Source organism: Chiroxiphia lanceolata, chromosome 1, assembly GCF_009829145.1.
Source record: "Chiroxiphia lanceolata isolate bChiLan1 chromosome 1, bChiLan1.pri, whole genome shotgun sequence".
NCBI classification, from domain to species: Eukaryota; Metazoa; Chordata; class Aves; order Passeriformes; family Pipridae; genus Chiroxiphia; species Chiroxiphia lanceolata.
The window spans coordinates 50,711,552-50,735,209 of record NC_045637.1 but is presented as its reverse complement, the minus strand read 5'-3'; the positions used below and the strand labels follow the sequence as shown (position 1 = coordinate 50,735,209).

At 38.0% G+C, this 23,658-nt stretch overlaps 1 protein-coding gene across 1 annotated transcript in view; it reads left to right on the top strand.

The window, feature by feature from the left end:
• The window catches only part of MYOM1 (myomesin 1), a 72,559-nt gene that overhangs the window by 12,286 nt on the left and 36,615 nt on the right, over nt 1-23,658 (top strand). The window contains 14 exon segments of the mRNA XM_032696437.1: nt 1,894-2,031; nt 6,146-6,356; nt 8,057-8,214; nt 12,075-12,167; nt 13,079-13,167; nt 13,292-13,351; nt 14,897-15,061; nt 15,628-15,789; nt 19,222-19,363; nt 20,041-20,046; nt 21,456-21,510; nt 21,512-21,545; nt 21,548-21,649; nt 23,268-23,324. Of these exon segments, the coding sequence (XP_032552328.1) occupies nt 1,894-2,031; nt 6,146-6,356; nt 8,057-8,214; nt 12,075-12,167; nt 13,079-13,167; nt 13,292-13,351; nt 14,897-15,061; nt 15,628-15,789; nt 19,222-19,363; nt 20,041-20,046; nt 21,456-21,510; nt 21,512-21,545; nt 21,548-21,649; nt 23,268-23,324 (1,472 nt within the window).

The following is a 23,658-nucleotide window of genomic DNA, read 5'->3' as shown; positions in this document are numbered from 1 at the left end:
GGATTTCTGTCCCTAGAGCTGTATCTGCCTCTCTTGGACACCCTTCCACCAGTGCCTGGTGTCAGACCCCACAACATCTCTCTACTGTAGACGTGATCTGTGCCTTGACTGACTCATTGGTGCCTAACGTTGGAAAGCCTTGGCCCCAGTCCTGTAGCGTGTACCCCAGGCCCTCACTGACTGTGCTTTTCTTTACATGGAAACCAGGATACAGGAAGGGGAGGAAGGAAGGAGAATCAGTGTGTGGTTGGTTTTACCCCCTGTATCAAGCTTTTTTTGACAGTGGGGAGCACAGAGGAGAGAAGCTGCCTCATTGCAATGCCAGGCAAGCTGAATACAGCTGGGTCTGGTGAGATGGGAACTAAAGGAAAGGAAACTCTTGCTGACAGTGCTGGAAGTGGCAGGGCAAAAAGATGAGGACTGGAAAGCAGATGTGGGAGGGGATGTGACGTTGAGGCAAGGAACTAGATGGAGAAGGATAAAAAATTACATTAGGAAAGACATCAAGAGAACTAGAGAATGGGAGACTGATTTAGCAGGGACAGTGTAGGGAGAGAACTCAGTCTGAGCAAAAGGATGGGCACAAAGAAACAAAGGAAGTAAAGACGGGAGAATGAAATTGGACCAGTGTGATCTTACACACAATCTCAATGAATAGATCATTACTACATATTTGGGAAATTAAGCACTCTTATTGTGTTGGAGATACAATCTTGGTACTCTGAATCTTGGTACTTTTGCAGGGATACAGCCTAAGGAAAACATTAGCCCAAGGATATAATATCTGTAATGCTACATTATGCATGTGCAACATTCTCAGGGATCCAGTGCTAGCACGAGTTTTGATTATATGTGTACAACCTACTGTGTAAGATATCCAGGGTAAGGGAGGAAGACAATCCCTGATAGTGGTACGTGGCTGGGATAACGAGCCTTTCTGAGAAACTCTGTGCCTTAATTCTGCTCCTGTATCTGAACATGTAAGTGGTGAGCTTATGCTGTGCAGAAAAATGTCTAGACCATCAATGTGGTGATGTTGCAACAGAGATGAATAAACTTTGGAGATTTATAAAAGGCTGACAACTAATCAGCATATTCCATAGATCTGGGAGTTAGATATGTGTTGCTTTGGGAAAGGAGAATGGAAGAGTTTGGAGCTTTGCTAACACAAGTTGCAACCATGTCAAAAATGAACCTAAAATGATTGCCTCAAATATGCTTCGCAGTCCTCAGAATCCCTCCCAGGCTGGCGAGGGGGGCAGCCTTCCCTCTGATTTCCTCTTCTTCCTTTCCACTCATTCTCCATTTCTCTGTGCTATGTTAAATGGTGCTACTTCACTCAGCTCTTCACTTCTACTGTATTGGAGTGGTTTGGGAGAGCAGTAGAAATGGCAACACTGGTGACTCTGTCGTACAATTTCTGCAGAGAAACTTAAATGCATAATTACTTTGGATATATTTGCACACCACCATTTTGTTTCAGAACCAGACAATTTCAGGAGTGTAAATTTTGGAAATGTGGAGGTTATGAGTTCAAATGCATTCTTCAGAATTACTCAGTAATCTCAGTTACTTCAGGATCTATCAAAACTGGATATATGAGCTCTCCAAGCCCCAAACCAAGAGCTATTAAATGTACATTTCTATCAGGTATATTGTTTATTTTCTCTATTAGATTTAATATCAAGGGGCATCAGTGGTATGTTTGTAATGATGAGTTTGTTAAAAGTACATTTGGTTATGTGTCTAATAACTCTGAAGCTATGGCTATAAAAATTTATAAACTCTCGCTTATAAAGCAAGACAGCAACATATTTTAGTACTTTAATTGTGTTTTGGAGTTCTTCTTAACAGTTTTTTTTCCTCAATTTAACAATATAATTTTTATTTCAGACTGAAAAACTCCAATTTAATGATTGAAGATCAATCCTATAAGATGAGTCCCAAAGCAAAGAGAGCAAAACAGAATTTGATATCTGAGGACAAAGAGAACGAAGCCATGGACTATTCAGTGCCCATATTCACAGGACGGTATGTTAATTTTCATTTTGTTTTGTATATTATTTCTGTCATTTTATTAACAAATTATAAAATAACTAATCCTTTAATCTATTTTTACACTCATGGATCTCATGGTGATAGTTTGCACTTCACGTGAGTGATAAAAAGACAAAATCAACTGACTGGCAGAAAATCAGACATTGGTTATCCAGAGCCAGGACAAATGAACCTGTGTGTCAGGACTGTGTTTTCAACACATTGTCAGGGCCACTTTCTATGAAATGAAAACATAATTATAACCCTGCTTATTGGGAACTTGACAAGCATGTTGTCCACATTATTTAGCTTATTCTTTTGTTTTGAAGACTTGCTCTGTAATCAAATGTCTCTAACCAAGCATTAAACATAGAAACAACAAAACAATGTGCTAATGTCTTGTCCTGGCAAAGGGAAAAGCTGGAATGAAACCAAACACCCTCTCAAATCCATTGTAATTATTCATACTGATCTCACGTATTGGTGGTATTTCTTGTATGGTTACTATTGATGTAATACATCTTACTGCAGCAGTGTTCTCAGTAAAGCTGAATGTGAACTTTATGTGGAAGCCAGAACCAACATGAGCAAGGAGGATCCCCTGCCCTTTTTTGGGTATGTCGTAGTGATTTTAGTAGGTATGTCCAACACTTTCAGCATAATCACTTTTTCAGATTAATTCATCTGGGGTGTGATGTGGAAAACTGGTTCCTGCTTAGAGGCCAGGAGAAAAATTTTTTGCCTATTTGCGGTTGAACAGAAACCTCCCTACAACTTGTCTTTCCTCTGCACAGCAGAATTTTTCATGGGACGCTTCCAAGTTGTTTCCAGGAACCCGTGCTTTTCTGTCTACTGCTTAGTCAACACCCAATGGCACTTTTGCTTTGTATCCAAACTTGTGGTTTTGTGTAAAACTGAGTTCCAGCTTGTCAGTGGACAAGCCTTCTGAGCATTTATGATGCTTTTGTGATGAGACCAGCAGTTTTGGTTTTATTAACTCCCTCCCACTATCTTGGAGTAATTTTTGTCTCACCCCTTGTATATTCCTGTGTTGGATTCACTGCTCTTTGATCCAACCAACATTAAGAAACACACTGTTGGTTTTTAAAAAAATTGCTCTGGAGTTTCCACTGTATCTTTTGTGATAGAAATACATAAATAGTTATGTGATAGTCTAAACAAAACTTGCAATAACATATTCTCCATATTCTCAAGGCCTCTCACTACTTTTGCATGCCACAGGGTGCTTATACTTATGTAGCAGTAGATTCCTCATCCTCTATGCCCTCAAGTACAAATATCCTCACTTTTTACTGTATCTTAAGTCTACAAAGGTAAAATTTACAGTGTTGGACAATAGTTGAAAAACACGATTTATAATTAGTACTTTGCTTTTTTACAGGCCCCTGTGATCTTAGCACATCATGTTAACATCTTAACAAATCTTAAGAAATACTTTTATTTTATTTTAATTTTTTTTCTTAATGCATATGGTAATATCTAACTCAATGTGATAGTGTGTAACTTTATTTGTGTCTGTGCAGTAGTTTGGGATCCTACATTAAAAGATACTGTCAGATTCTTATATAATTGTTACTATTCTTCTTCTTCTTCCTGTTGTTGATATCAATCTTACTTTTTGTACATGGCAATTCAGAAAGCTGTGTGTGCTTTTCTACCACTGAAATGACCCAAAAAGTTTGTTTGATTACTTTTTTTATAAATGTTAAAAAGAGATTTTTAGGGTGCCCAACTCAACATGGCATGAAATGGTATCTGGTTTAGGCTTTTTTCTGTTGTCATCATGCTCATGACTACGTGCCAAGATTGTGGAAGTTGTGTGCTGCATTCCTGTCAGATATTTATTCTTGTTTGAGAGATAACAGCTGAAGGCCACTGAACCATGTGCATGTTATATGTCATTCCCAAATTCCCCTGTGAAATTGATGTGTTGTTTCCCATGGGCAGATAGCTGTTAAAAAGGAATAGTTATTTATAAAGGTCAGCTCTCTGTGGGTTCATTGGAGCTCTTGCCCATGCTGCTGGGTGACCTTCAGTGATGTGTCACCATTTCCATTATTTAGTTCTATTTCAGAACCTTCACGTTCTGCTGTAAAAAACTCCTTTGCTCAGATTATTCACTTTTACAGCTGTTCCTCTTAAACACTTGGGCTAATCCTTGCAAAACAAAATTATGGACAGCCAGGCAGCATTCTAGACAATAAAACACTCAGAGCTTGATTTAATGCCATAGATGCTAAAGATATTGAGTGTGGCTTGTGGAACTATTTGCAACCACTAATAAGTCTATACCAAAGGACTGTAGATGGCAAATACCCTTAAAATTATATTTTGTGTGTGCCACAAAATGGGAGTTTGATCTTGTTGCGTCTGCTTGAAAAGTGTTTTCTACTAAAACCCCTGAGACGTGATTGCTGGATTAATTCTTAAACACTACCATATGCTGTCTTAGTACATTCATCATTTCAGGAAGCACATTTCTCTTTGATCTGGGAAGATTATAACAGGAAGAAATTATCAGAAAATCTAAATATTTAATACTGTTGATCAAAAACACCTGGGAACCACAACTGCAGTTGACTAGGATGAGTCCTATATTAGTCTGAGGATACTCATCAGCTCCCAGAAGATGTTCAATACCTTGAGGAACCAGTCCATACCATGAAGTTACTGAGATCTTAACTACTGTAATTAAGGAGGAAATAATTTCAGTTTGCCTTTGAAGAAAAATGCCATGGATTCATTTAAACTGAATGTAGATAGTTATATTCATTTTGATTAAACTGATTTTTAAAAATTGTTTTAAAACATCTTGGCCATATATACCTGTAGCTTCAGATTATAGTTTTAGGGGCAGCTGATGTGCCTACTTGAAGGGAATCTATCATTTCATTGATTCTTTAAGGATCATCTTCTTAATGCAGACTGAAACACAGGAAGCTGAGATTGACGTAGGTCAAAGCTCTGTGCTGTTAAGTAATGTTTTTAGTTTTTTCAGCCGTTTTTAAATGTAATTAAGTTTACAGCAAATTCGACTGCTTGGCTGTTTTGCATCTCACCAAACTGACTTCATAGCTAAGGGGCTGGAGAGTTAATTGTGAGCTTAAATCCAAATTTTCTTGAGTATTGAGATGTGCTCTCAAGTGCATAATATTGGCAATCTAAAAGAAAACAGAAAAAAATCATTCTTCCTAATATTTTTGCTTTGTAATAGTAGTAAGCATTTTATGATAAAATAGAGAGGCTGTGCTTGAGTGCATTCTGGAAACCGAGGCTGCTGTCTATATAGTGTTTGTGAGATGGCACTTAATAAGAAGTTAAACAGAATCTGGTTTCAGTGTGTCATCTAATGTCACCTTAAAACAACTAAATTCAGCAGAAGGATATTAATGCTTCTTCTTAAGCCAAGGAACTCTCATTGTATATGCACTACTATAGCAGCTATAATGTCCTGATGATATCACAACAATATGGCTGCAATGGTACATCCACATATGAGTGGGGAAACAGGACCGGACCTGTTGAGAGTAACTGTTCTTTGTGTCTCACCCCTGTAAAAAGTCTGAGAAGCAGGCTTCAAGAAAATCCTTAATCACCTTCTCGAAAGCATTACAAGATTGACTTTTCTACAAACAAGGAGGACTTTTTGTTAAATACAGTTATGTGGGGTTTTTGTATAAATGACAAGTGAGGACATTGTTATACAGCTTCAGTTGTCTCCTGCCCCTTTGGTAGAGTTGTTATGAATGCTGCAGCCATAAATCAATAACTAAAGATCTGTGGGTGTGTCTTACCCTACTCTTTATGGTGATGGAGATACAAAACCACAGCAGGATAATGGTTAAACTGAAAATGTGTGTGATATAGTTATAGGGAGTGCTGAAAATGGCTATGTCTTTAGATAGTGAAATAGTCTTTTTGCAGAACCTTTCCATGTTTCTGCTTTGAATACATATGAGACTGTAGTAGCAGAAATATGTTACAAAAGAGCATTGGCCACTGTAGGTGGCTAATTTGATAGAAAGTATAAAGGAAATATATTCTCATCATTTTCTAATGGGATTCTGTTTTTTAAAAATTCTTTCAGAGAAGTGAATATCAGTGGGATCACAGACACTGAAGAAGAGAGAATTAAAGAAAGTGCTGCATATGTTGCCAAGAGGAACCTTTTTGCCACAGGTGAAGGAGTTAGTGTCAGCAAGGTGGCCAAGTCAACTTCTGAAGAGGAGCATCATGAAAAAAAATCAAGGAAAGTAGCGATCCGGGAGTCTGCTGAACGTGTGGCCATGAAAAAAACGGTAAAAGAGTAGAAATGAACACCTAGGCTTGTAAACAGTGTGGGTCTTTTTTGTTTGGTGTTTGTAAAGTGCCTAGCACACCAGGGCCTGATTTACTCCATGGGCAATTGCAATAACAGTAGTAAAAACCCCCCAAGTATTTTCAATGGAAATCTTTTTAATTCCTTACAAGTCTTGTTATCCAGGTGTCAGATGGATAAGGAAAGAGGCACTGTGCCTGAGATAGGCACCAGGCACACTTCTGTTGTGCTGGGAGAAAAGGACAGAGTGGAGGACCAGGATATGCTTTTTGGTCATGCCCACACTTGGTTAAATGGCACAGCATCATTCACCCAGATGATGAGGCAGCTGCTGGGCAGAGAATAAAGCTGCCAATATATGTATCTTACCCATAAGTAGGTGGATGGGTAATTTCTGGACTTTACAACCTGAGAACAAGCTTGTCCATGGTGTTCACCTCAGAGTTCTAATTATAGGGTGTAAATTAGGGCAGCATTAGGGTGAATTGTGGTAAATTATGTGTAAATTATGGAGGAACATCTGGAACTGAATCTCTAATTGTACGCATTATTGTCTGCTTCTTAAAAAAAAATATTCAAAGCATACTTATAAATACGTAATGACCAGACTGGCAGAACATATCAAGTTCAAATATGTTTTAGTTAGCAAATTTATTACTATTTTGAGCAGAAGAATTTGCGATATGGTTATAAAATATCCTCATGACATAAGGTTGGAAAGGGTGTAAACACTTTGAAGGACAAGATAAAAATTCAAAGTCATCTCAAAAATTGAGAAACAGTGAAGGTGAAATTTTATAACAACCAATGGAAATTACTACAAATAGAAGGAAAAGATCAAATAAATGAGGAATGCCTAGCTAGGTAGAAGTACTTCAGGACCTGAGAGAAATTTAATGTCAGTCTGTCGATTGAACATCAGTTGTACAAAAATAAATGCCATTCTAGAGTATTATCACTAACACATAAAGGGCAGTTATTTAATTGTGTTGGAGTCTGTTGGACCTACGATAATGAGTAGTGACTGATGAATGTTGAGGACAAATAGAACCTGTCCAGAATCGAGAAAAAATTCTAAGGAAAAGAGATATCATCCAGTTTATAAAAGACTGAGAGGATTATGAAATCCGTCTTCTTTTAATAATCTCAATACAGGAACTTTAATTCTCCAGATAGGTGAAAGTTAGGGCAGAAAAGAAATCATTTAGTTTGCAGAAAGCAAGATTTATAGCATATTAGTTACCCTGGGAAAGATCCCATCATGAGGAAAGGTTTGAGAGTAGGTCTGTCAGAGATGATCTAGGATACACAATCTTGCTTTAGAGCAAAAGTATGGAAGAGATTTAAGTTTCAGGCCCATTTCACATTTCACACTGTACTTAAAATAATAAATAGGTAATTAAAGGTGGAAAATTATTCTACTTAGAATAGTTTTAAGGAAAAAAAACCAGTAAAATCAAATCTTTCAAGCTATCGTGGAAGGAGAACTTCTGGAAAACGAAAACTTTGTTTGCTGTGTCAAGGTGAGATAAATACATTAAGTATGTCTGTCTGAAGTTTTAAATAAAAAATATAGGGTTTTTTTCTTTTTGTGTGTGTGTGTATTAATAATTTTCATTTCCAACTGCTGTTATAATCAAGTTTTATAGTCAAGTTTATAATAAAATGTTTCTTTTCCAGCTAGAAGAGACTCAGGCATTCCATAAAAAGTTGAATCAAGATAAACTCTTACATGCTCCCGAGTTTATCATTGAGCCTCGTTCCCACACTATCTGGGAAAAGGAAAATGTTGTATTTCGTTGTTCCGTGGCTGGCTGGCCGGCACCCCGTGTTACATGGTAAGTTTGTATCTCTGGCACTGAAAGTCACCAGATAACCAATATCTGAAGTCATCTCAGTGAATCTGATCATTTTTCTGGAAAAGTATAAATTTAATAAAAAAAGTCAGGTACTAATGACAGGCCTGTCAAACGCCTTTCAAGTTACCTTGTACAAAAAGAGAGCAAAATATTAAAAGACAAAATAGTGCTTTGCATAACAGCACTAGGATTACATAGATCTTTTCCTTTATTTGGTAGAGATATCAAAGATATTCTTTCTGTCCAATGATAAAGGAAAAATAGCAGTTTAATTTATCATACTATCTTTAAGAATGTTTTCCAAATACTTCTGTTTAGTCTACAAATTATGTTAATGTCCCTGAAGCATTAAAGCAGGCTTCAGTCAAGAGCAAGTTCCTTGGCTACTGAGCAGCTGTAGTACTGAATCTCTATGAAACTGGAATCTCATGATGATGATATGAAATCTCAATGATGATGATATGTTCATAGCAGACACATCATCGTTTTTGAAATCAAAGACTTCAGATAGAACTGGAACCATCCAAATATTCTGAAAGCTATTGGAAATTTTCTATTCACTTGAATGGTCTTTGTACTAAATCTTTGCTGTAATAAACCAAAAATACTTTCCTTAGTCATAGCTGAAGGTCTAATTTGACTTTTGGGTTAAAGTTTACCCTGACTGGAATTGAATTTAGCTTGATTAACAGTGACTTGTGAAGTTTTATTGTCTCACCATCTGCTGAGCTGATCTTTCTTATTTCTTTCAAGGTACATATATATCATCAAGTTGTTAGGATAATAAATAATAACTTTTTTTTCAGACATAAAATGAGATATGATGTTCATTTTTTAGTTAAAAAAATTCTTCTAGAATTTGTGTATAAAATGTATGCATGTGTTTTTAAAATTAACAAAGATTAAGCCTGTATTCATCATTAATAGGAGTAGGTCCTACGGAACTTGTATTTGTGGAGACAACAGAAAACATCTACTATGTCATGATGTTACATAATACTCATATTTTACGATTTGCTACTTGAATTGCTTAAGGGACTCTGCATTTATTTAAGTCTTAAAAAGTTTAATCTCAGGGTTTGACAAAAAATGCTACTGAGAGGTACATTAATAGGCCAGAGCTGATGTCCACAAAGTCACTTGATCTCTCTCCATGGACTCTGACAACCAATAACCAGATTCTGCATGGAGACATTCTTTCTGTCATGTAAGGATGTGGGTGTCCTGTGTTGACATTCCTCCTGAAGAGGATTCCAGACAAACCCTTGGGATCTGGTCTCAGCTGGACATAAGAAATGGTCAGCTATGCTCATGGCTGTAATCCAGCTCTGTAATCTGAATCCTACCCAAGAACATGAGAGCTGGGTCATTTTCACTTTGGTTGAGATTCACCTTATTCCCAAAACCTGACACAGTTAAACCAAGCCTTCAGCTGTCTGCCTGTGCTCTCACTGTGAACCAGCCTTTCATCCGAGTGCTAAATGTGGATGGTTGAAATTAATACAACGTTTTACAAATCCAAAGGGATTTCAGTTTGCCACAGGCTACTAAAGGAAAAAAAGAGCTCACATCCGTTTCAGCAGGTGTCTTTGCTTTGAGATATAGAACAGTGCTGACCTGGATCTGTCAGCTTTCATACAGCATTTCTAACAAAACGTCAGTCCAGTATTCCAAATAGTCATTCTTTGTATAAGCAAAGAAGACCTTTTCATGCTGTGCCTGAAAAACTATAAAGCTTCACGAACTTTCTCTAAAGAAAATCTTACTGCCTGATGCAGCTGTTCTGACTCCCTTGGAAAAAAAAAAAGCATATGGAAAACCCATGACATTTGAAACCAGCAACAGAAAGTATAAACTATCAATGCCTAATGACAGTGGGAGGTCGCAGTACAACATTAGCTAATGACCTGGCTATTCTGGAATTCACGTTTCCAGAAATAACAAGAGGTCCTTCCAACACATGAACCCCATTCTTCCCATAGATGAATATAAATAAGCCAAAATTGAAACAATTATTTTTTACTAACTTGATAATGAAGAAAAAGAAGGGAAAGTCTTCTTGCTGCTGGTATGACCAGTTAAAGCTAATTTCTGCACAGCACCCCGTGCTACTGAACAACTTCGCTGCCAATAGGATCCAAGCGTTGCCCAGCCCTTTGGAGAAAAGTTAAAGAGATTTTGGAGTCAAGTCCTGTTTTCCAGGATTTCATATTCCCTGGAAAATATTAGGAACTGGTGGCACTATTCTATTTTCTAAACTATTTGACACACTAGATGGAATGTAAAGGCGCCCAGGTGTTCCCAGGCAGATCAGTCTTGGGGGGGCACTACCTCGCAAATGAGGTGAAGAGTGTTGGGGAATGGATTACTCTTGCTGAACCCATATATTATTCCTTGTCTAAGCCAGGATAATAGAGTAGGAGATCTGTACTGAGGTCAGGCATCTCTGCAACTGATTGATGTATAGAATAGAGAGTATTGCCCTGCACTGAGTCCCTTTTCATAGACATTTTGCTGAGAAGAAGATCTGGTTTATGTTCCTTGCTGACTTCGGCACTTGAAAAAATCCCAATATATTACTGTGCCTAAATATTTCTTGCCAGGAAAATATTCTTTCTTTCATAACACTGACAGTGCTGAAAGAAAATTTTCAGATTTGTTGCAGATATAGCTTCACCTTGAGATAAATTAATAATATTCTTGGAAAAATAAAATTGCTAATTACTGATTTGTTTGGTGAAGTGGGACAAGCCACTGATATCAGACCAGTTCCCTTTCCTGACTAAAAGTCATGAGAGATTTAAAATTTAAAATCTGAAATAAAGAAGCAAAGCTCTTTATGTGGTTATCTCTTATGAGGAGAAAGATTTATTTAAGCTACATCAAAGAGATGAAGATACTTTTATCTATCACCATTTATTGTTCCACTTTCTTCATATATGTACCTTATGGAGAACAGGGAAAGCTAAAATAGGGCACTCTCCTAGGAAACATTTTTTCTTTATAGACCTTAAATAAATCCCAAATGCACTGAATAAAATTCAGTGTGTAATTTATTAGACTTCTATGCCAGTTTATTCCATATTAGCAGTGGAATACTTACTTGCTTAAGATGGGATTCACTCAAACATTTACCTGATTACCCCATGTATTGTCCAGAATGCGCAACATTTTTTGCAACAATTGGTGAGGAAGAACTTACAATGAACCACTGAATTCTCAGAGAGAATCTCAAGCTTTTTATGTAAATTTTGAAATTAGCAGTACCAGCTCACTACTGATCAGTACTGATTGATTAATTCATTCCTTCAAATTACTTACTGGGAATTTTGAACAGTAAACTTTTCCATCCTGAAGATATTTCTGTACCAGAAAACACTCATACTGTATACCAGCCTAACCCCATCAGGACTTCTGTTACATTAGCTACGCAAGCAAAAAAAAAAAAAAGCTAACTTTTTAGCTGACATTTTTGTGAATATGGAGGCTTTAAAAGTAGATCAAATATGCAAACCAAACAAAATGTGTATGATACCTAGTAAGTAAGAATGCTACAGAATTTTCGTTGTTTGCAATTTACAAAACCCTGAGGTGTTGCTCATGAATTCTCCTTTCCTTTACAAGTAGTAACATGAAATTCATGGTAATATAAACTGATTTCCATCTCACTCAAGACTATTTTCTCCTTTTAATTGGAAAACAAAAACAGAGGCTACGCTTCTGAAGTAGTCTTCCCATGCAGAAACTGATGTTCTATTTCAAATATCAAGCACTTCATTTTTAAAGTATATAATTATACCCTTCTCTTTGTGACATACTCTTTCTTTGCTTCTCCATAGGTACAAAAACAATGTGCCCATTGATGTACAGGCTCACCCTGGCAAGTATATCATTGAAAGCCGATATGGACTGCACTCACTGGAGATTACCACGTAAGGCAATAATAGACAATTTAACAAACACCTTATGCTGAAACATTGCTACAGATTGAAACCTGCAAAATGTGAACATATCTCTTGGGCATGTAAGAGATACCAAGTAAGGTTGTATCAGAGGTATCAAAAATATCAGCTGAGGTGAATGCTGTCTCATAAAGGTTGAAGAAGTTCTGGTTTACCTCAATGGAGGATATGTAATTTACCTGAGTTACCTGGATATCCTCTTTATGGCTGAGTCAGAAACATGTGGGACATTTGTGATTATTTTTCCCACTTGTCTGCTTGATGAGTGCAGTTAAACATGAAAAAAAATTCAGCTAAGGGTAAAAATATGTGAGTTACCTGTTTTTCAAAAACGGCAAAGTTCGTAATTCTTACTGAAATGAGGAACAGAACTGAGATGTCCTCACTTATACACAAGGAAGATCTTTAACAGTACTCATCCTCCAAATGGGAAATTTTTGCAGTTACTTTTCACTAAAAACATTGACAATATGAGACCCTATCAGCAACAATCTAGATTTGACAATTTATATACTGCTAGGGGCCTTTTGAAAATATTTTACGAAATCTACCATTTCTACAGCTTGCACACTCTCTTTACTCTCTTAGGAGACAGTAAATTAGAGATAAATATTATCACATTGTTTGCCCTGCTTGTGCTGTATTCTCAATTGCAAATACATAAGTGATATTTGAAAAGAGTCATTTATTTCAAACCCTGGGTTTTAACACTGGAAAAAACTTAGTGGTTGCAATCAATCCAGTGTCCAGCGTGTCTGTCTCCCAAGCTTTTACTTCACAGATTGTACCCAGATTTCTGAGAGTTGCCTTAATCTAAAACATAGGAGAGGCTATAAGAAGGAGTAAATGTGTGCTCTGCCTAATCATTTCTATAATTTCAGATGTGAATTTGACGACACTGCCCAGTATAGGGCCTCTGCTATGAACGTTAAAGGAGAAGTTTCAGTTTATGCTTCCCTCGTGGTAAAGAGTAGGTTGCAAAATATTTCCTTCAAGTTCTTTTTGTTAAGATGCATATTACCAGTTTTGGTTTTGAGGCTCAGAGAGCCTTTACCTCTTGGTGATAGTGACTGGATTTGTCTTTTTCCATGTAGGGTACAAAGGAGAAATTGATGCAAGTCTTTTGCATGCTGGAAATCTTTCCATATCTCCATGTAAGTTACAATATGTTTGTTTGACACTTCCATTTATAGTTGTGACATCATGACACATGATTAAGCAGAATATTTAGTAACATTATTTTAAAAAGAAGCAGGTCTGATTTATAAAGGTTCTGAGCCCTACATTTCAGATGCCTCACCAGTAGGGGAATGGCATTGCTTTTAGGTATATTGGCTCTATAAGAAACATCTTGTTAATGTTTGTACATCGCTGTGAAATAAAATCTGTCAACGAGAGAGACACTTCATCTTTTGCAAAATGTAAAAACATGGCCTGGGAAAAAAGCTAGGGGGTGCATGTGCCTAAGCAAGAAGATGATTTAGTTATTTTGTCTGCTGCCTATGTGATTCCATTAGTTGGGAAAATACACAGAAAAGATCAAATATCCAGAACCCGTTTTGACTATTTTGGATATGAGAACGTAAAAATTGTAGTTTATTTTACCTGAGAACCTGGCATTTTGATGTTATTTACAGTATTGCATAGATGCTTCTATGATGACAAGACAATCTACCCACGTATGCCATGTGGATGAAGAGCACTAGGGACCCCAGGAAAGGCTCGACAGATGACACTTCTGGACTTTTCTTTTATTGCTGCAGCACAAATAGAATCAGAGAGATGCTACAAAGGCATACTAGCTGGCATTTACATGCCAAAGCTCTGAAATAATAGAGACAAGATTATGTGCCACATTACAAAACATAATGTTATACATTTCCAATGTAATTTAGGATCTATCACTTGGTTATGGGAAAGAAAGATGGCGATTTGTATATATCCATTGGTCACAGGAAGACTGATCACAGCTTCCATCAGTTGTGTAAAAAGGCAAATGTGGCCTTAGGTTTTATCAGCTGAGTTGTTTTCAAAAGAACATGTAAGGCCCTGTACCATGTATGTATAGCACAAGTGTAAGGCACATAGGATACTCTGTTTGAAAAACTGCACAACCTGGGACTTACAGCATCAGAAAAGATGGATTCAGGAGCAAATACAGAAACAGACTACCTGAATGCCTTGGGATTGGAGAGTTCATTTTATATTAATAGCCCCCCAAAGGGTTATTTAGCTTATAAAATAAAGGCTGAGTAGACACGACTGCTTTGAGACAGAGCAAGGAGTTAAAAAGGGAAAGAGAAGAACCACATAGGCTAAAGATCAACTTGACTTGAACAAAAAATTAATCATAAATAGAAGACTTTTAAAATTGTAAAACAAACCTGATGATAAAACACATAGATCTGAAATTTTGAAATTCTGAAATGAATTCTGCAGGAATTCTGATAAATTAACTATCTGTAAGAACTAGAGTTGTATGAATAAAGGAATAGTTGATTCTTTGTGATAGAAAGGGCTTGGATTATTTAACACTGCAATTACCCCTGAGATGATGACAATATATATATTGTTCCTATTTATAATTTAAACTTTAGCTGAGACTGTATTCATAATCACTGAGTACTTTTTCTTCCTACTCTTGTCACAAAAGGAAAGACAAGTAAACAGCCAGATTATTTTTTTTTCCCTTTATACAGTTGCCATTACCCCTTTATGCTATGCTTCCAGGTTTGAAATCAGCTTTGTCGACAAGTTTGATGTAGCCTTTGGGAGAGAAGGAGAGACAATGAGTCTGGGCTGCACAGTTGTCATCAATCCTGATATCAAGCGCTTCAAACCAGACATTGAATGGTACAGAAATGGTGAGAATGTTTGACATTAGAACTATAAATTTCTTTCATGTAAATCTTTACTTATTTCATCATATGTGAACGTTATGATTTGATCATCACTTTCTCAATTTTTCCAACAGTAATATTTCTCTTTTCACTAAAATTGTTTCAAAATTTAGCATTTTGATGTGAACCACAGAAAACTGGTAAGGCACTGGTGGAAACGCCTTCTACGAATTTTTTTCTTCTTAAAAAATTCTAAATTAGAAGCATTTCGATCAGCTATATGGCCCATCTACAAAATCCATATAGCTTTTACTATTTATATGTATGCTGAGACATTTCTTAAGTAGTTGCACATGTATGTTGTGCAACAGCTGATTAAAAATCCTGTTGCTCTCTGAGTTACACTTTGAAATTGAAGACAAAATTTTCATGAGAGCAGAATTAGCTGTGGTTTTGTTCAAAGTCAGAAAGTCATCCAATAAGAATGGTCTCTTGTGTATTTCCAATCTATTCAAATATATTCTCCGTATTCAGAATTTACTCCTCCATAGATTCAGCTCATTCTCATAATGAAATTCTTTAATTCCTAGGTGTTCTTGATTACACCATCCAATGGTCCAGATGCAGTGGAGCGGGGGAGCGAGCTTCATTAACACTGACTCATGCAAACAAGGAAGATGAAGGTCTTTACACCCTACGAGTGGCAATGGGAGAGTACTATGAAGAGTACAGTGGTTATGTCTTTGTTCGAGGTAGGATAATGTGAACAAAACTCACTATAGAACTGAGAAAAACATGCTGGCAAAATCAGTCGCAGATATTTGAGTGGGTTTTTTTTCCCCCTCCTCATTAAAAAGAGAATAATTATTTTCTATTAATAGATTCTAGCAATATTGTTCCCAGTTGTTATCTCTGTAAAAAATTCAACATATCTCATGCTTTGGTGTCACATGCCAGAATTCTCAACTCGTTGGCATTCTGAGAAAGAAATTTATGGTATTGATGTAACTTCACTACTACTTCTCACTTGCAGCTAGTGAAGAGTATTGAACATAAGTCATAAGGAGGAAAAAAGCCACACAAAAATAAAAAATGCATTTTTGTAACAATCTCACTTCTAGCTAAACTGCACTATTTTATCAAGATTTATGTGCCATTTGAGGGATTGTCTCTAATGCACAGTGCAGGGAAAATCCGTACAGTGGAATGGAAACACAAAGGTCTGCACCTGGCAAAGCTTAATCTTGTGCAGCAGTGTAGGCTGGTGTCTGACTGGCTCAAAAGCTGCTTTTCAGAAAAGAACCTGGTGGACAACAAGGTGAACATGTGCCTTTGTCACGAAGAAAGGCAGTGGCATCCTGGGCTGCAGTAGGAAGAGCATTGGTAGCAGGCTGGGGAGGTGATCCTTCCCCTCTGCTCAGCACTGATGAGACTCATCTGAAATGCTGGATTCAGTTCTCGGACCCTCAATATGAAAGAGGCATGGACTCACTGGAGTGAGTCCAGTGAAGGGCTATGAAGGTGATTTAGAGCTTGGAGCATCTCTGACATGAGGAAAGGCTGAGAGAGCTGGGACTGTTCAGCATGGAGAAGAGAGATCTTAGGAGGAGCTTATCCACATTATGTACCTGACGGAGGGGAGTAAAAAAGACAGAGACAGGCTCTTTTCAGTGATGCTCAGTGCCAGGACAAGAGGAAATGGACATAAGTTCAAATAAGGGAAGCTCATTTAAACATAAAAAGCCCCACACTTTTTTTTTTACTGTGAGGGTGGTTGAACACTGGAACACATTACCTAGACTGGCTGTGGAGTCTCAATCCTTGGAGTCACCCAAACCCTGATTTGACATGGCTCTGAGCAACCAGCTCTAGCTGACTCTGCTTTGAGCCAGGGGACAAACTAGGGAGTCTCTGGAGCTGTCTGCCAATCTGTGATTCTCTAAAGTAGTACAGCAATGTGTAGAACAAAAATGTCATTTTTCTGAGTGTTGTTTGCTTGTATCATGAAAAACTTCATCGGATTTCTATTGAGAATTATTTCTTTAAAAGGAGCCATTGCTATCAGGTTGTGTGCTGATTCTATATCTATCCCAGCTGCTAAGAGCAGCTGAAGTGTGTAGTGCTAATTCGAAAGGCTCTGGAAATTCTTGTCTCTGAGACCATGCCCAGAATGGCTCTGTGTTGTTAAGTCCATCAGAGCTGTGTGAGATAACAGCTCAGAAAATATGACTGAAGCAGACATTTTCAGCACCTGAAGAGGCTATTGAAATGAGTATCTGTGACAAGAAATATGACTTGTCTGTCTTTATTTGTTTTACATTCTGCTGCCATATAAATAAATGATCACTCTCAATCCTGTTACATCTTCTAGCAATGCAGGTGTGACCTGAGTGTGAACCCACTGCCCCTTTCACCAGAGTGTTTTACTAGCCAATGGACATGTTTGCCAAATTCTAATTAGATTAATCACATTCTACATTCCTATTTAAGTGGTCCCCACAGCCTTGGTTGGCTAATATATTCCTCACTGCTTCTACTAAATTGTAGACAAATTTGCTCTAAAATGGCTAGCTGTGGTATTTTACCTTGAGCCATTGTCTTTTTGTGTCACACTTAGAAATCCCCATGCTTTGATGGAAGGGAGCAAAGCAGTGATCAGGCTCAAAAATTTAGGTCTTCAGACGGGCTTTGAGAGCATGTGTGATTTCTCTGCCATGGCTACAGGTCATCATTTGTCAGCAAGACATCAGGGATGAAATCCTAGCCCCCCCAGAGGCTGATCAGCAATGCTGGTTGTCCCAGCTATTTCCCAGTCTGTCTTGGAAAGAAACTGTGTTGTCTCATGTTCGGTCAAGTGGTAAATATGGGCAATTAAAATCTTTTGTAAAGAGATCACTGAAGACATGTTGTTATTACTCTTAACATTCTTAGTATTTTGTGTTGTTAACTGGATTGTTTACTCTGTACATGATCACTTTTAAAAATGCATTGAGTTGCCTGTAATTAGAACCTGGACTTGGCAAACTCAGTGGAGTTTCAAAAGCTCTGTGTGATGCATCTCTGTATATAAGAGAAGGCACACTGTAAAGCATGTTTTGTTTTTGTGGATTTTTTTTAGGAAAACTATTGTTTTACTTAAGGAAGCATGTTAAATACTCTTATAAGGCACTTTTTTGCCTGAAAGCCAAAAGCACGAAAAATAGTGATTACTTTATATTGTAATACTAAGTCCTGTAATGCCTTGTAATATTAAAACTTTTTAAAAAGTCTCGGGTTTAGAGGGAATGTATGAAAAATATTTATTAGCAAAATATTGTTTATTCAGGTATATACATTTAGTCAGGTCTTCTTTTGAAGTAGCTCACAACAGATCTTGAAAATAGCAACATGTAATTGTACAAATTGATGTTATTCTGCAGAGAAACAACCTCTCTCATTTGAAAGTCTTTCACACAATCTTCCTGCAAAGGTTCTTTTTCTCTACATGAAAATTACACCATTTCACAAATCAGACTGTGTAAACAGTAAAATTCCCCAGTGCCCAGCACTGTGCTCTGTTCTTTAAAGTTTTAGATAAGATATGTCCAGAAGCTGATGTTGAAGTCAAGGCCCTTTGACACGAGCAGTCCCAGATTTGTGATAAACACTTGAAAGAAAAAATATGCTCATCCTTATGAAGGTATATTCCACAGTGATAATATGTAATATAATTAAACTTCAAAGGTTTTGATACCTTGCAGTTCACAGCTGACCAAAATCAAACAATGAAGGACTATGAGTAGAGATAAAATATTTAATTCTATGTTGTTATATCCAATGGGTGAATACTTCTGATTCATCCATTGCCCGGCTGTAAGGGGCAGTCTGCCAAGTTTTTAGTTCAGCTGTGTCTCTGGCAGTTCCCTAACCAGAATGCATGGTACTAATTTTATTTAAAATGCCTAGGTGAATTACATTTACAGTGTGCTGTAACATATTAAGCATTTGTAAATGTGGCAAAGAGAACCCAAAACCTAGAGAAACACTGACATATAAAAGCAAATACTTTTTGAAGCCAGTAGTGGAACTTCTTTTTTTCTTTTTTTTTTTTTTTTTGGCTCAGTAGGAACACATTAGTCCTTAAGATTAATAATTGTGAAAGAACCATGGTTCACATTTGGAAACATATTCCTCCATCCTCATAGATGCTGATGCTGAAATCCCTGGAGCCCCTGGTGCACCACTGGATGTGCAGTGCTTAGATGCCAACAAAGATTATGTCATTGTCTCCTGGAAGCAACCTGCTGTCGATGGAGGAAACCCCATCCTTGGATATTTCATTGACAGGTCAGTGAGCACGCTGGACTGGAGAATTCATATCGCTGCTCATTCTAAGTTGAAAAACTAAATGCACGCTGAAAAACATGAGATAAAATAGTCATTTGTTATTTTCATTCTTTTTGCTGGCCAGAAGAAATTACTTTTTATATTTTAGATTGGCTAGGCCTGATCTAACTTTCACTAAAATAATCACATCTTGCTTCATTTAACTGTGAGATGCTACATAGCTCAGGCCTTGCTGCTTCCTCTAAGCTTGAGAGGCCTCGGGATTTTGCAGTGTTTGAGAGCTTATGGTATCTGCTCTTTCATCAGGCAAATGTGTTTCCTTTTGTAACACAGCTCTCCTGTCTCTTTCCTAGTAGTTGCTATGTGCCAGAAAACAAAATAGTATCTCAAACAGACTTGAATTTCTTTCTTATATGCTGTTGTTATCTAAGCTCTTAGATTCACAAGCTTCATGCAAATCATGCTTACTTGTTTGTCTCTGCAACAATAAGAATTCAAAATAATTTTAAAAAATATGAAATCTCCAAACCTCCACATATTACACAGTGGTAGGAGTGTAGAAACATGGGATCTAAGAAATTCAGTCAGCATTTTGAGACTTAAAATAATCTTCAGTGCTGGTAATATTTGTTTGAATTTCAGTAACAGAATACATCATTAGCAATATGGAGTTTCAGATGCATGTATTATGCTATTGTACATAGTTACATTATGTATATTACATTATCTATCTCTAAAAAGAGGACATTGCTTTTTGAAATAAATCTAACATTCAAATATAACTTTTTGCTAACTTTTGAGTGTCAGTTGCTGCTGTAACTGTGCTGCATTAGGCAGAAGCTAGAGCTCTTTAACATTCACTGAAAATCCTGAACAAAAGACAGGACTAGACTGAACAATATCTCATTTTAAAACTAGGCTGTTAAAGATGTTAGCACTGAGAGTAATTGCAACACAAATGGCATTTTGTTTTTTCTCTTGTGTTCACCTCCTTTATTCTGCATTTGCCCCTAAATTCAAAGCTGTGTTGCTGCTCTCCAGTGTTTTGATCCCACAAAAGACATTTAGGTACCCAAATATTCATCCAGGGTAGCCACTAACTGCCTTGTAGAGTGAGTGGGTGGTCCAAGCCAACAGGATTGATCTGTGCTAAGGCTAAAGGCAAAGTTTGGGCATCCCTCACCCAAACAGAAACCAGAACCAAAAAACTGCCTGAGCAGGACGGTAACAGTTCTCTCAACAGAGATGCTTGCATGTACCAAGAAATCTGGGTAGAAACTGTAACATTTGCTTTGGTAGATGTCTCATCAGCAATAAAAAGTCTTTCCTAAGCTACAGGGCCATGTTCCTGCTGACCACATTGCTAGATACTGGGAAGCCATTACCACAGGCTCCTCCTGGCTCTCTGAGCTGAAGTGGCTGCTGGTTACCTCTTCCTTCTGCCAGAAACCAGCTTACTGACATGTGTGAAGCTTCACAGCTGTGTGACCAGCACCACCATGCTGGGTCTTGTCATTGCAGTGACTGCAGCCAGCACACCACAGGCTCCCTTGGCAGCCTCAGCGGTTTCTGAAGCAGGGTTTGGCTAAGTGCCCAACTTTAACCCTGTTCACAGCCATTCTCTGTGCTGTGCTGGTCTCAGAACTCACAATGGAGGTCTCTGCACCCTGAGAAGCTCAGCATTTTGCAGTAATGTACAGTGCAGCACTGTGCAGGAAAGATGAACTAGTCACCTTTTGGCAACTGCAAGAGAGACAGGTGTTTCTTGTCCCTTAAGTATGCTAAAGCTGGCATTCCCTAAGCATACTTTGGAGGGTTTAAGCAGTGAAGTGAGTTCTGATCCTTTCCCGCTTCAGTTCAGGAAGAAGGGGTGCAGCTGAGAGGGATTTAGTGCATGCCCAGACTAAAGTCAGCCCTGATGCCTTGGTGCAGCTGCTTTGATGTCACCAGTACATAAAGCTGCTGTGGAAACTTGTGTGGACCAGACAATCAACACAAACAGATGGCGAAGATGCAAAGGCGTGTGGGTGCCCCAAGTTTGTGTTTTTCCCTCTCATCGCTGCTCTTGCTGTTTGTATTTTTCAGGTGTGAGGGTTGGCACCGCCCACTGGACCCAGTGCAATGAGAATCCCGTGAAGTTTGCTCGTTTTTCCCGTCACTGGTCTGATTGAAGGCCGTTCCTACATTTCCGAGTCCGAGCAGTGAACAAAGCTGGCGTCAGCCTACCGTCCCGGGTGTCAGAGCCTGTGGCTGCTCTGGATCCTGCAGACAGAGCCAGGCTTAGAAGTAAGATGTGCTTTTTGCAGTTTGCTTGAGAGGCTTAAGAAGTTACAACTCATTAAAAAAAAAGAAAAAAGAAAAAATTTAAAAAAATTATGACTATCAACTCAGACACCTTCAAAATCCCACTAGAGGGAGCAATGCTAAACCAAAATATTCTTTGGAGACAGCTTTGCCAAGAAGAAATCATCTTGTTTGCTCTTTGCACTCGGTACTCTATGTGCTGAAATGGCTTTGGCTGGCTGCAGTACCATGCTCCAAACTTGCAGGAAGAGGGGGGAAAAGGCACAGGAGAGCTAGAGAGACTCACTTTTTTTCAGCCAACAAAATAGCTGAACAGATCCTGTGAATAGTCTCTCTGAGACATAGACAAGGGTGGCTGATTCTGTGCTCATGTGACAACCAAAGTCTTGCAATAACATCAGCACAATACCAGGATGACCACACAGATCCCAGACTTTCTGCTTTAAAGTTAGCATTTTGCAAGTCAAGGATATTTCTTCTGTGGCCTCACAATGTCTCAGGTATTTTGCTTCCGAATCCACCTCTCTACCCATATGCCACAATCATATGCCTAAAATCAAGTTCTACTTCCATTCATAATCTATTTCTACGTATTTCTGAACATATATAACTGAAATGGTTGAATGTGAAGGGGTATTGCATGCAAAGCTACAGGGATCCCATGGTCCCAGCTTGTATGAGTTACTGTATGCGATGCAGCCAGATAATCTAGATTCCCATTCAAGATAAAAACAAAAGGCCAGAGGAAGGAGGTTTGGCACTGCCAGGAAACATTGCACTCAGTCATATTTGTGAAACCCTAAGTCGGGGGAAGGCCTCTTCTTCTCAATAGGCAGCATAGAAGCTTTTTCAGGAGATAAAGTCTGGTTTTGTTGACCTATTTCCATTATATCTCCTCATCCTTCACGACCTTTTCTCCCCATCGGCTCCCTCTCTGCCCACATCTCCAAAACAGATCAGTAGATGAGCAATTGGAGGTGGAGAACAGTGTTTGCAAAATTATCTCTGAAAGTGCATTGACCTCGCTGATAGCTGAATGCATTACTGCAATAAATATGATAATGTAGAGGCGCTGAGAGAGCCACCCAATTATATCAATGGATATGGTTGAGTCAGGTTGAGACATTTCTGTTTGTGACTGTGACCTGTGATTTAAAGCTGGTAATATGAAGGAAGTGGTTAAAAAGAGACAAAAACCAGCCTGCAGGAATTTGGCTGTTCTTTTAATAAGTGAGCTGTTAAACCAAAGGAATAGAGGAGAGAAAATGAAGTTGAAATTATTCTCTGAAAACGATGAAGTGAGCCAAATAGCTCTGCTTGTCACCTAGGAGACTTCAGTGACATTTCAGGAAGGAATCAGTAGATTAAATTTTCTAGCTATGTTAATTGCTGAGCTGCTCTCAATATTCAAGCTGATAAGCTTGCAACTACCGTGGGTAACAAGCTTGCTACATGAGCAACAGCCACAGCATTAACTAAAACCAGAGCTCACAGGGATCTTGCGAATGTCAGTTTCGAACCACAAAAGAGTCAGTTTTCTCATTGTTTCAAAAGTTCCTGAAGTCTCCCATTTCCATGATACCTCTGGCATTTGTTTCAGGTCACCCTTCTGCTCCTTGGACTGGACAGATTATTGTGACTGAGGAAGAACCTGCAGGTAAACACAGCCCTTTTGCCTACAAAAGTCTAATGTGAAACTGGCTGACTAATTAGGAGAACTCTGAGTGAGTTCTGTGGACTTTGGCAAGCACCCAAAGTTCGTTGTTCTGAGAGTCACTCAACCTTGAATTATTCACGACTTGATTGTTGAGATGAGGTTTCATTATTCAGGACCCAACAAAAACCATGTTTGGAACTAAAAGAAGGACATTTGAAATTGACATTTAGAAGATTTCTAACTCTATGTTTTTAAAAAATATCAGGTGGCAAGGTATATTAATATTCCTATATTTTGATTATAGCACCAATTCTGATACAAATATAAAGGAATT